At 46.6% G+C, this 12,500-nt stretch overlaps 1 protein-coding gene across 2 annotated transcripts in view; it reads right to left on the bottom strand.

The window, feature by feature from the left end:
* Positions 1-10,876: 10,876 nt before the first annotated feature.
* pcgf3 (polycomb group ring finger 3) overlaps positions 10,877-12,500 on the bottom strand; it is a 34,217-nt gene continuing 32,593 nt past the window's right edge. For both annotated transcript variants that reach the window (XM_087282144.1, XM_088651197.1), the window contains one exon: positions 10,877-11,713. In XM_087282144.1, coding sequence (XP_087138270.1) covers positions 11,666-11,713 — 48 coding nt within the window. In that variant the 3' untranslated portion in view covers positions 10,877-11,665. The remainder of the gene's footprint in view (positions 11,714-12,500) is intronic.

The raw sequence follows: 12,500 nt of genomic DNA, 5'->3' as shown, positions 1-12,500 counted from the left end.
TAATCAATTGTAAATAATTACTTTAAATAATCGGGATGAATAATCGGTCATGAACAATCAGGATGAATAATCGGGATGAATAATCAGGCATGAATAATCGGTCATGAATAATCGGGATGAATAATCGGGATGAGTAATCGGTCATGAATAATCGGGATGAATAATCGGGATGAATAATCGGGATGAATAATCAGGCATGAATAATCAGGATGAATAATCGGGATGAATAATCGGGATGAATAATCGGGATAAATAATCAGGCATGAATAATCGGTCATGAATAATCGGGATGAATAATCGGGATAAATAATCGGTCATGAATAATCGGGATGAATAATCGGGATGAAGAATCGGGATAAATAATCAGGCATGAATAATCAGGCATGAATAATCGGTCATGAATAATCGGGATGAATAATCGGGATAAATAATCGGTCACGAATAATCGGGATGAATAATCGGGATGAATAATCGGGATAAATGATCGGTCATGAATAATCGGGATGAATAATCGGGATAAATAATCAGGCATGAATAATCAGTCATGAATAATCTGGATAAATAATCAGGCATGAATAATCAGTCATGAATAATCGGGATGAATAATCAGGCATGAATAATCGAACATAAATAATCGGTCATGAATAATCGGGATAAATAATCGGTCATGAATAATCGGGATGAATAATCGGGATGAAGAATCGGGATAAATAATCAGGCATGAATAATCAGGCATGAATAATCGGTCATGAATAATCGGGATGAATAATCGGGATAAATAATCGGTCATGAATAATCAGGCATGAATAATCAGGATGAATAATCGGGATAAATAATCGGGATGAATAATCGGGATGAATAATCAGGCATGAATAATCGGACATGAATAATCGGGATGAATATCGTCAGTCAGTGAAGCTGGTCTGCTCCGTCAGATGCAGTGTGTATAAATCATGCTCGGACACTGACTGTATGTTGATACACGATAAATGATGATAAATAATCAAAATACCGTCAGGAAATAACGGGCAGTGCAGTCAGACGAGCAGAAATACACACAAACACAATAACAGCTCCCTCTGCAGGAATGGTGAAGAATAATGAACTGCAGCATCAGCACACACACACACACACACACACACACACACACGTCAGCACACACACATAAAGCAGGTCAGCTGTGTTTGGAGGATGATTTGATCAGAATCTGAGATACGCCACAGGATATTAGAGAAACTCTGGAGCTGTGAAGAAAAGCAGAAGAACAACATCCCAGAGGAAGATCAGTGTGTGTGTGTGTGTGTGTGTGTGTGTGTGTGTGTGTGTGTGTGTGTGTGTGTGTGTGGCCATGCGGTGTCTTCATCATCCACAGACAGGTGAGATGGCTGTAAAAGTAAATGCAGGTCAGCAGACGGGTCAGAGATGGAGAGATGATGAAGAGCAGCTGAAGAATCAATATCAGTAAACACTGGAAGAAGAGCTCCAGCAGAAACTACACACACACACTCTATCTGTTTGTGTGTGTTTGTGTGTGTGTGTTAGGTTTACCACTTTTAACACAAAACAATAAGGGAGGCATACAGCAGCAGGGGCCACATCCCAGGCCCAATAGCATGTCAGTGGTGGTACACGGCAACTTATAATCTGTGCTCAGGAAAGAGTGAACACTTGGACATTAAATAAATTCAATTGTGTTTTATTGAAATCTGTGTGAACAGATGCAGTCAGTCTTTCCTGGAACAGCTCAGCTCCTCATACAGCACTGGGGATGAACCAACAGAGAGAGGCAAAGCCGCTATATTAGCTGAACTGTGAGGAAACGAACAGCCTCAGATGATGAAGATCTGCTGCCCTCATCAGGACAGAGGAGACCAGAACACAACATCACAGAGGAGGACGAGACCTGACGAGAAAACAGGACGAGACATGAGAACAGGACAAGATGAGAATCACAAACAACAGAAGAGGACGAGAGGAGGTGACACAAGGACAAGACAGAAAAGGACAGAACAGGACAGAACAGAACAGAACAGGACAGAACAGGACAGAACAGGACAAGACAGGACAGAACAGGATAGAACAGAACAGGACAGAACAGAACAGAACAGAACAGGACAGAACAGAACAGAACAGAACAGGACAGAACAGGACAGGACAGAACAGGACAGGACAGGACAGAACAGGACAGAACAGAACAGGACAGAACAGAACAGAACAGGACAGAACAGGGCAGGGCAGAACAGGACAGGACAGGACAGAACAGGACAGGACAGAACAGGACAGGACAGGGCAGGGCAGAACAGGACAGGACAGGACAGAACAGAACAGAACAGGACAGGACAGGACAGGACAGGGCAGAACAGGACAGAACAGAACAGGACAGGACAGGACAGAACAGGACAGGACAGGACAGAACAGGACAGGGCAGAACAGGACAGGACAGAACAGAACAGGACAGGACAGGACAGAACAGAACAGGACAGGACAGAACAGAACAGGGCAGAACAGGACAGGACAGAACAGAACAGGACAGGACAGGACAGAACAGGACAGGACAGGGCAGGGCAGAACAGGACAGGACAGGACAGAACAGAACAGGACAGGACAGGACAGAACAGAACAGGACAGGACAGGACAGGACAGGACAGGGCAGAACAGGACAGAACAGAACAGGACAGGACAGGACAGGGCAGAACAGGACAGAACAGAACAGGAAAGGACAGAACAGAACAGGACAGAACAGGACAGGACAGGACAGGACAGAACAGGACAGGACAGGACAGGACAGGGCAGAACAGGACAGGACAGGACAGGACAGAACAGGACAGAACAGAACAGGACAGGACAGGACAGGACAGGACAGGGCAGAACAGGACAGAACAGAACAGGACAGGACAGGACAGGGCAGAACAGGACAGAACAGAACAGGAAAGGACAGAACAGAACAGGACAGAACAGGACAGGACAGGACAGGACAGAACAGGACAGGACAGGACAGGACAGGGCAGAACAGGACAGGACAGGACAGGACAGAACAGGACAGAACAGAACAGGACAGGACAGAACAGAACAGAACAGGACAGGACAGGACAGGGCAGAACAGGACAGGACAGGACAGGACAGAACAGGACAGAACAGAACAGGACAGGACAGAACAGGAAAGGACAGAAGAGGACAGAACAGAACAGGACAGAACAGGACAGAACAGAACAGAACAGAACAGGACAGGACAGAACAGAACAGGACAGAACAGGACAGGACAGGACAGGACAGAACAGGACAGGACAGGACAGGACAGGGCAGAACAGGACAGGACAGGACAGGACAGAACAGGACAGAACAGAACAGGACAGGACAGAACAGAACAGGACAGGACAGGACAGGACAGAACAGGACAGGGCAGAACAGGACAGGACAGAACAGAACAGGACAGGACAGAACAGGACAGGACAGGACAGAACAGGACAGGACAGAACAGAACAGGACAGGACAGGACAGGACAGAACAGAACAGGGCAGAACAGGACAGGACAGAACAGAACAGGACAGGACAGAACAGGACAGGACAGGGCAGGGCAGGGCAGAACAGGACAGGACAGGACAGAACAGGACAGGACAGGACAGAACAGAACAGGACAGGACAGGACAGGACAGGGCAGAACAGGACAGAACAGAACAGGACAGGACAGGACAGGGCAGAACAGGACAGAACAGAACAGGAAAGGACAGAAGAGGACAGAACAGAACAGGACAGAACAGGACAGAACAGAACAGAACAGAACAGGACAGGACAGAACAGAACAGAACAGGACAGGACAGAACAGGACAGGACAGGACAGGACAGGGCAGAACAGGACAGGACAGGACAGAACAGGACAGAACAGAACAGAACAGGACAGGACAGGACAGAACAGGACAGGACAGGACAGAACAGGACAGGGCAGAACAGGACAGGACAGAACAGAACAGGACAGGACAGGACAGAACAGGACAGGACAGGACAGGACAGGACAGAACAGAACAGGACAGGACAGGACAGAACAGAACAGGACAGGACAGGACAGAACAGGACAGGACAGAACAGGACAGGACAGGACAGAACAGGACAGGACAGGACAGAACAGGACAGGACAGGACAGGACAGGACAGGACAGGACAGGACAGAACAGGACAGGACAGGACAGAACAGGACAGGACAGGACAGAACAGGACAGGACAGGACAGGACAGAACAGAACAGGACAGGGCAGAACAGGACAGGACAGGACAGGGCAGAACAGGGCGAGATGACAATAGAGAGAGTACAACAGGAAAAGACGAGTGTAACAGAACAGGACGAGACGAGGGATGAGGATAGGTCAGAACTGAATGATACTTTAACACAACCAGTTTTGGACCGGACACATTCTTACAGTCACTCCACACAATCAGGTCCATCAATATTTGGACATGGACACAGCTCCAGCATGTTTGTCTCTAAACAGCAACACAATGGATGAGAGATGAAATGAGGATGTGCCTCACTGCAGACGGTCCGCTTTAATCTGAGTGTTTACATCCACATCAGCTGACCGCTGGAGGAGTTACAGCAGTCTGCAGATGTGCCTCACACTTGTTAAGGGACCGTAAGTCATTGGACAATCGGCTTCTCAGCTGCTCCATGGCCAGGTGTGTGTTATTCCCTCATTATCCCCATTACAGTGAGCAGATCACAGCTCCAGAGCTCATTTACACGAGGAATCTGCTACTGTCAACTTTCAAGAGGAGATCCAAAGAGCTGTCACTGTCAGTCCAGCTGATCATTAGACTGAAGACACAGGACAAACCCATCAGAGAGCGTGTGTGTGTGTGTGTGTGTGTGTGTGTGTGTGTGTGTGTGTGTGTGTGTGTTTGTAGTCCACTTAGAATCCACCATGGAAAGCATTTTGTTTGGTTTTGGCATGGATTGTTTTGAAATTTACATGACGCTTGCATGCCTGTGTTTTCACTTCAGTAATAAATTCGGCATTTCATGATTAATCATGTTCATTCTTTTTATCATTAGACAGCCCTAAAATGAACACACACACACCTTTACAGTCCCCGATATGATACAATTACAGATAAACTACACACAGCAGACACTCAGGCCCCGTTTACACTAGTGTGTTTTAGTTTGAGAAAACATAAGTTTTGCTGCTGTTACACCATCCGTCCACACTACGACAGAGTTCTCGAGCGCTGAAAACGGAGCGTTTTGAAAACGCTGGAGAGGCCGTCTTCATTCTGAAACGCTGCTGCTGCGTCTCAGTGTTGATGAGGGAAAACAGAGACATCTGAAAACAGAGGCAGCGCTGCTGACATTCGCCTATCCGATTGGGGCTTTTCCTCAATATTAAGCAGCCTAACACACACAGTTCAGTCCTGCATTCTCTCCCTGTAAGTTCAGACTTCGCAAGTTTGATCAAGGCTGCATCTCTTCTTCTCAGTTTGATATGGAAAACAGACGAGGACACGGGTAAATCTTCACAGGGAACAGTGTACTTTATAAGCTCATTCACATCACCCTGCCTACGTTGCTTCACTTTCTCAACAATAAAATGTAAAGATGATATAATGAACTGCCTATTTTCTTTTTAATATTAGCAACTTATCAGACAGCAGACATGTTGAGGCGTCGTGCTGCATATATGAGCGTCATCTTCACTGTGTGGATATTTATAACTAAACGGAGCCGATAACAACACTGCCTCCTGTCAATTTCAGTGAAAATACGAAACACACCCTCTCTTTTGCTGAATATCAGATTAATAATCAATAATGGCCATTATAAAAGTGTAACATACAATAAGTTTATACATTATAGGAAATAAAGGCAAGCGATCAGTCAATATACAGAATGTACGTGCTTACATTAATCATTAACTTATCTTTGCGCTCAGCCAAAACACGTTACCTGAGAACAAGTAATAGATTCCAATGACCAAAGTCAGGGAACATGTCGTTAAAGACAACAAGATGAATGAAATATCCCGTTTAATAAATATAGTGAGATTATTAGATCCAGCGGGAGATGCTTGATGAGCAGTCCGACCAGCAGAGCTCTCATCTGGGTAGATGGGCTGCAGCGCTTGCCCGAGTGTGTGTGTGTGTGTGTGTGTGTCTGTGTGTGTGGTCACGTGATGTGCGTTTTCAGTGTTTTGGTGTGGACGGAGAGCAGTTCAGAAACGCTGGGTAAAACACTAGTGTGGACGCGGATCTTTTTCATTCTAAAACGCCGTTTTAAAACTAAACGCACTCGTGTAAACGGCGCCTCAGTCCTTATTTGGGTTCAGAAACAGCAGGAGATACAGGCCAGAGTCAGAGCAGAGCATCATCTGTGTGTGTGTGTGTGTGTGTGTGTGTGTGTGTGTGTGATGTTCAGCAGCACATGGAGCCTCTGTTCAGGCTGATTTATACTTCTGTAACAAACACACACGTATGCTACAGCAGTCTGCGTTAGACCTAACCCTAACCCATCCTCTTAAAAAGTGTAACTACAAGTCGCAACGACGCGTAGCGCAAGCTCTGTGATTGGTCAGCTTGGTAGCGCTGACGAGTCGGGGCGGGACCAAGAGCCACGCGAGCCCGATGGAGTGAGTGTTTACAAGTGTGGAGTCCCGTGAAGGAGCTCCGGATGGAAAGTTTTGTTCTGTGTTTACCTCATAGTTAAAGTTGTTGCACGTCCGCCGGTTCCTGCCTCACAATGAGCGAGTTTGAGCCACTTGTACATCCCGGAAGTGTTCAGAAAGAACAAAACACAGGCGAAGAAACTCGACACAGACACAAACACCTCACTGCCCACTAGTGTTTTGGAAGTGTTAATGCAGACCAAGAGAGACAGCAGCAGCAGTATAAGCACAGCTACGCGTGCTGCCTGCACCGTGGGTTACGCCGGTCACCTGACGCAGAAGTATAAACCAGGCGTTAGACTCGCTCCGTCATGCAGCTCAGAGTAGTCCAGCAGCTGATGATCAGAGCTCCTCATGGCCGTGTGTTCATCTGCCGCTGCTGACAGTCATTCGCTCCTCTGTTTTCTCTCGTGTTGTCCGTCTCTGAAAGGATGCGATGTCAGAAGCTCTTCAGTAATCACGTTACTATCATCAGCTCAACAAGATCCTTCAGAAGCAGACGTGCGGCGAGATCTGGAGAAAGTGAAAGTGCTCGTGCTTTAGCCGACCTGGTAAACAACTACAGGGCACAGGGCCGATTCTGCTGCTCTTCTTGGTTTGTGTCTGTTCATCAAGATGACGACGAGGTTTATTTGAGCTCCAGGTAATCTTGGCTCATTATTGTCTGCATATATTATTAGTGTAATGTGTAGTGTAGTAGATGTGTGTTTAATAATGCAGCTTCCTTTGATTTTCAGCTGCGCGTCTGGATCCGCCTTCTGGTACCCTTCTATCATGCTGGTGGCGTTTGGAAAGGGGGTCCAAAAAGGGGTCCGGAACAGTTTGCATTTGGTACCTTATGACAGTGGAAATGGCCATAGCGTACCAAACCGGACCGTACCACTCAGAGGAAACAGGCTATAACACACACACACACACACACACACACACACAGAGAGAGACACACACACAGAGTTTTTTTTAAGGCATTTATTCATGAAATACACATTTTGAAAATTTCAACAAAAGCTTCCATAAAATTGTAAGAAACTGCAGCCCAGATTAAAGTCCTGTGTGTGAATCCAGAAACATGTGCAATAAATAATGCTGATGTCAAACAGAGAGAGAGAGAGAGAGAGAGAGAGAGAGAGAGAGAGAGAGAGAGAGAGCGAGAGAGAGAGCGGTGTGAGGAGATCAGAGCATCAGGACAGGACAGAAGCAGACGTGTGACGAACATTAGTGTGAATGAGCCAAACAGGCACCCGTAGAATCAGAGGAATGAGAACTGTAAGGACTCTATCTGTGACCTGAGCACCTAACCCACAGAGGAACACAGACTGAAGCTTCCAGAACCTTCTGAGAGACACATATTGCACATTTCTTTCCTTGGAAACTGGCGACGGCTCCACCACCTTACAGCTGGGTCAAGCAGACGAGGAGACGGGTTATAATGCTCACGGCATGAGTCCAGTATGAGCCGCTTCATCAGTTACATGTCAGATCACACACACACACTCACACACACACTCACACATCTCTACAGCATCAATAAATAACATTTATAAGGGGACAGAGTTGTGGTAAATACATATGGCTCATTCAGAGGTGAAGGACGCTTTATTCAAATCATCTGGAAAATCAACACCAATCACAAAGCAGAAGCAGACGGCCAATGCTGGAGCGGCGTCGCAGAACACATCTGCTGAACAACACACAGCTCAGACTGGGAGAACACTGACCAATCAGAGGAGCACCAAACTGACCAATCAGAGGAGCACCAAACTGACCAATCAGAGGAGCACCAAACTGACCAATCAGAGGAGCACCAAACTGACCAATCAGAGGAGCACCAAACTGACCAATCAGAGGAGCACCAAACTGACCAATCAGAGGAGCACCAAACTGACCAATCAGAGAATCTCCAAACTGACCAATCAGAGAATCTCCAATCTGACCAATCAGAGAATCTCCAAACTGACCAATCAGAGGAGCACCAAACTGACCAATCAGAGGAGCTCCAAACTGACCAATCAGAGAATCTCCAAACTGACCAATCAGAGAATCTCCAAACTGACCAATCAGAGGAGCACCAAACTGACCAATCAGAGGAGCTCCAATCTGACCAATCAGAGAATTTCTGACCAATCAGAGAATCTCCAAACTGACCAATCAGAGGAGCACCAAACTGACCAATCAGAGGAGCACCAAACTGACCAATCAGAGGAGCTCCAAACTGACCAATCAGAGGAGCTCCAATTTGACCAATCAGAGAATTTCTGACCAATCAGAGAATTTCCAAACTGACCAATCAGAGGAGCACCAAACTGACTAATCAGAGAATCTCCAAACTGACCAATCAGAGGAGCTCCAATCTGACCAATCAGAGGAGCACCAAACTGACCAATCAGAGGAGCTCCAAACTGACCAATCAGAGGAGCTCCAAACTGACCAATCAGAGAAGCACCAAACTGACCAATCAGAGGAGCTCCAATCGGACCAATCACAGAATCTACAAACTGACCAATCAGAGGAGCACCAAACTGACCAATCAGAGGAGCTCCAAACTGACCAATCAGAGGAGCTCCAAACTGACCAATCAGAGGAGCTCCAAACTGACCAATCAGAGGAGCTCCAAACTGACCAACCAGAGGAGCTCCAAACTGACCAATCACAGAATCTACAAACTGACCAATCAGAGGAGCTCCAAACTGACCAATCACAGAATCTACAAACTGACCAATCAGAGGAGCTCCAAACTGACCAATCAGAGGAGCTCCAAACTGACCAATCAGAGGAGCTCCAAACTGACCAACCAGAGAAGCTCCAATCGGACCAATCAGAGAATCTACAAACTGACCAATCAGAGAATCTCCAATCTGACCAATCAGAGAAGCACCAATCTGACCAATCAGAGGAGCTCCAAACTGACCAATCAGAGAATTTCTGACCAATCAGAGAATCTCCAAACTGACCAATCAGAGGAGCACCAAACTGACCAATCAGAGAATTTCCAAACTGACCAACCAGAGAATCCCAAAACTGGCCAATTATAGAAGCTCTAAACGGCCCAATCAGAGAAGGCCCTCAGTCAGCATCCTCAGCCAGACTAGCGAGGCCAGTTAATGTTTGCAGACCCACACTGAGTGCTCAGAGCTGCTGTAGTAGAGCCGCTCACTGCTGGATTACTGACGCTCACCTGACAGAATGCTGGATTTCTGACGCTCACCTGACAGGATGCTGGATTTCTGATAGCTGCTCTAACTCAACACTGGGTCAGATAAGGACAAACCCCACCACTGGGTTAAAAAGTGTAGTTCATTTGAAATAGATTGGGTTTGCCCTTATCTGACCCAGTGACCCAGCACAGTGAGAGTGTGTGTGTGTGTGTGTGTGTGTGTGTGTGTGTGTGTGTGTGTGTGTGTGTGTGTGTGTGTGTGTGTGTGTGTGTGTGTGTGTGTGTGTGTGTGTTCATCAGTGCTGGCCAGTGTTCTCTACAGTCTGAGGATGAGCTGAGCACTACAGCAGCTGTATGAACACACTCCAGCGACCCGCAGCACCTGATGCAGATGAGTTTGATTGGAGCAGGTACAAAACATTAGCACCAATAGGAGACGAGCCCTCGCCGCTGGTCACCATGGCAACGACCTACGCCACCCTCACTGGACAAACATGGAGAAACACATTAACCAACGGAGGAAACCAGGGGTCATCTCCAGCAGGCAGAGAGGGATAAACCCACCAAGTGTGTGTGTGTGTGTGTGTGTGTGTGTGTAGTGAACACAAACCCATGCTAATGTCATCAGGACAGCAGTGACACAATAAAACAGTGTGTGTTTGACATTCAGACGCAGAAACGCTGCAGAGACCCATGTGGAGATGACCACTGTAACACACACACACACACACACACTCACACACACACACACACTCTCAGTTGATCGCAGATATAGGAAGATTCTCACACACTGCTCATGATTCTCAGCTCTAGGAGGATCAATGATTAAAGCACCTGTTCAGAAACCTCTGAACACACACACACACACACACACACACACACACACACACAGACACACACAGAGCAGTGTGCATCCCTCAGTCTGTGGGGTCATATGCGCTGCAGCTCTGCTAAACACACTGTGATTATGACTGATATGCTGATCAGTAATGTACACGTGAGCATCCTGACATCACTTAATCACAGCTCATGTCCAGCACACGTCTGCAGTAAACTACACGTGATGTCCTATAATAGATTAGATTATATCATATCATCTTTATTGATCAGATTACTCAGAGCTGCAGGTCTGAGGTCAGTCATGACTCTGTTCATCTGTTTGATCGGCTCATGCGAGTGTGTGTGGGCTGTGATGAGGATGATGTCAGACGACGCTCACACACTGCACTACAGCTGAGTCCAGATATAAGAACCAGTTTAAATCAGTCAGAACTCTGTATACTCTATACAATGTGGTCTTGTGTCCAGAAATCCAGTCTGTCCTGAAAACAGCAGGACGACCCGCCAGCGCTGGAGGAATGATCCTGACATGAGAAGATTCCTCCCACTGGCAGATCACCTCCTCATATGATCATCATCCATCATACACTGACATCATCATCATGACCCAAACACTGAGCTGCACTGTCCACATCATATCTCTCTTTGAGTTGGGCTGAAATATTGGCAGGGCAGCTGGGTCTGTGTGTGTGTGTGTGTGTGTGTGTGTGGTGATGACGCTGGGCTCAGCACCACTGTATATACATCAACATCAGTCAACAGAACAGAAACACTGCACACAGATCTGCCTGTGGACACCGGACTGCTCTGAGATCAGTGAATGTAAGGCTCCACAAGTGTTGCACTGGACCTGAGTGAGAGCAGTTTCTTCGTCAGGCGCTGTCCAATGGTAGAAACGGTGTGTGTGTGTGGGGGTCCTGTAAACAGCGCGGCGGCGGCGGCGGCTCCACCACTCTGGACTTTACAAAAGTATAAATATATGATTCTGTCAGTTCAGATCGGCTCCTCGGCCCCGCACCGACACTACAGCAGATCCATCTTCGGTCTGTAATGGAGGAGGAGCGGCGATTTCTGGAACACACACACACACACACACACACACACACACACACTGATGTGAGCACAGAAGCAGCAGTACAGTTCTCCAGAACAAACCACTGTTATACAATAACTTGCCTAATTACCCTAACTTTACCCTAATTACCCTAGTGAAGCCTTTACATGCCACTGTGTCTTACTAGTGTCTTGAAGAATATCTAGTCTAATATTATGTGCTGTCATCATGGAGAAGAGGAAACACATCAGCTATTAGAGATGAGTTATGAACACTGTTATGAGCAGAGATGTGTTGGAGAAATCTGCTCTGTTACACACAAATTGAGGAAAAGAACAAAACAGGGGCTTATAATTCAGAGGGCTAATAATTCAGGGGGTTATAATTCAAGGAGTTATAATTCAGGGGGTTATAATTCAGGGTCTAATAATTCAGGGGGCTAATAATTCAGGGGGTTATAATTCAGGGGGCTAATAATTCAGGGGGTTATAATTCAGGGGGCTAATAATTCAGGGGGTTATAATTCAGGGGGTTATAATTCAAGGGGTTATAATTCAGGGGCTAATAATTCAGGGGGCTAATAATTCAGGGGGTTATAATTCAGGGGGTTATAATTCAGGGGGTTATAATTCAAGGGGTTATAATTCAGGGGGTTATAATTCAGGGGGCTAATAATTCAGGGGGTTATAATTCAGGGGGTTATAATTCAGGGGCTAATAATTCAGGGGCTAATAATTCAAGGGGTTATAATTCAGGGGCTAATAATTCAGGGGGTTATAATTCAGGGGGTTATAATTCAGGGGG

The sequence above is a fragment of the Danio rerio genome, chromosome 14 (genome assembly GCF_052040795.2).
Source record: "Danio rerio strain M-AB ecotype USA chromosome 14, GRCz13ab, whole genome shotgun sequence".
NCBI classification, from domain to species: Eukaryota; Metazoa; Chordata; class Actinopteri; order Cypriniformes; family Danionidae; genus Danio; species Danio rerio.
This window is presented reverse-complemented; position numbering and strand designations above follow the sequence as displayed.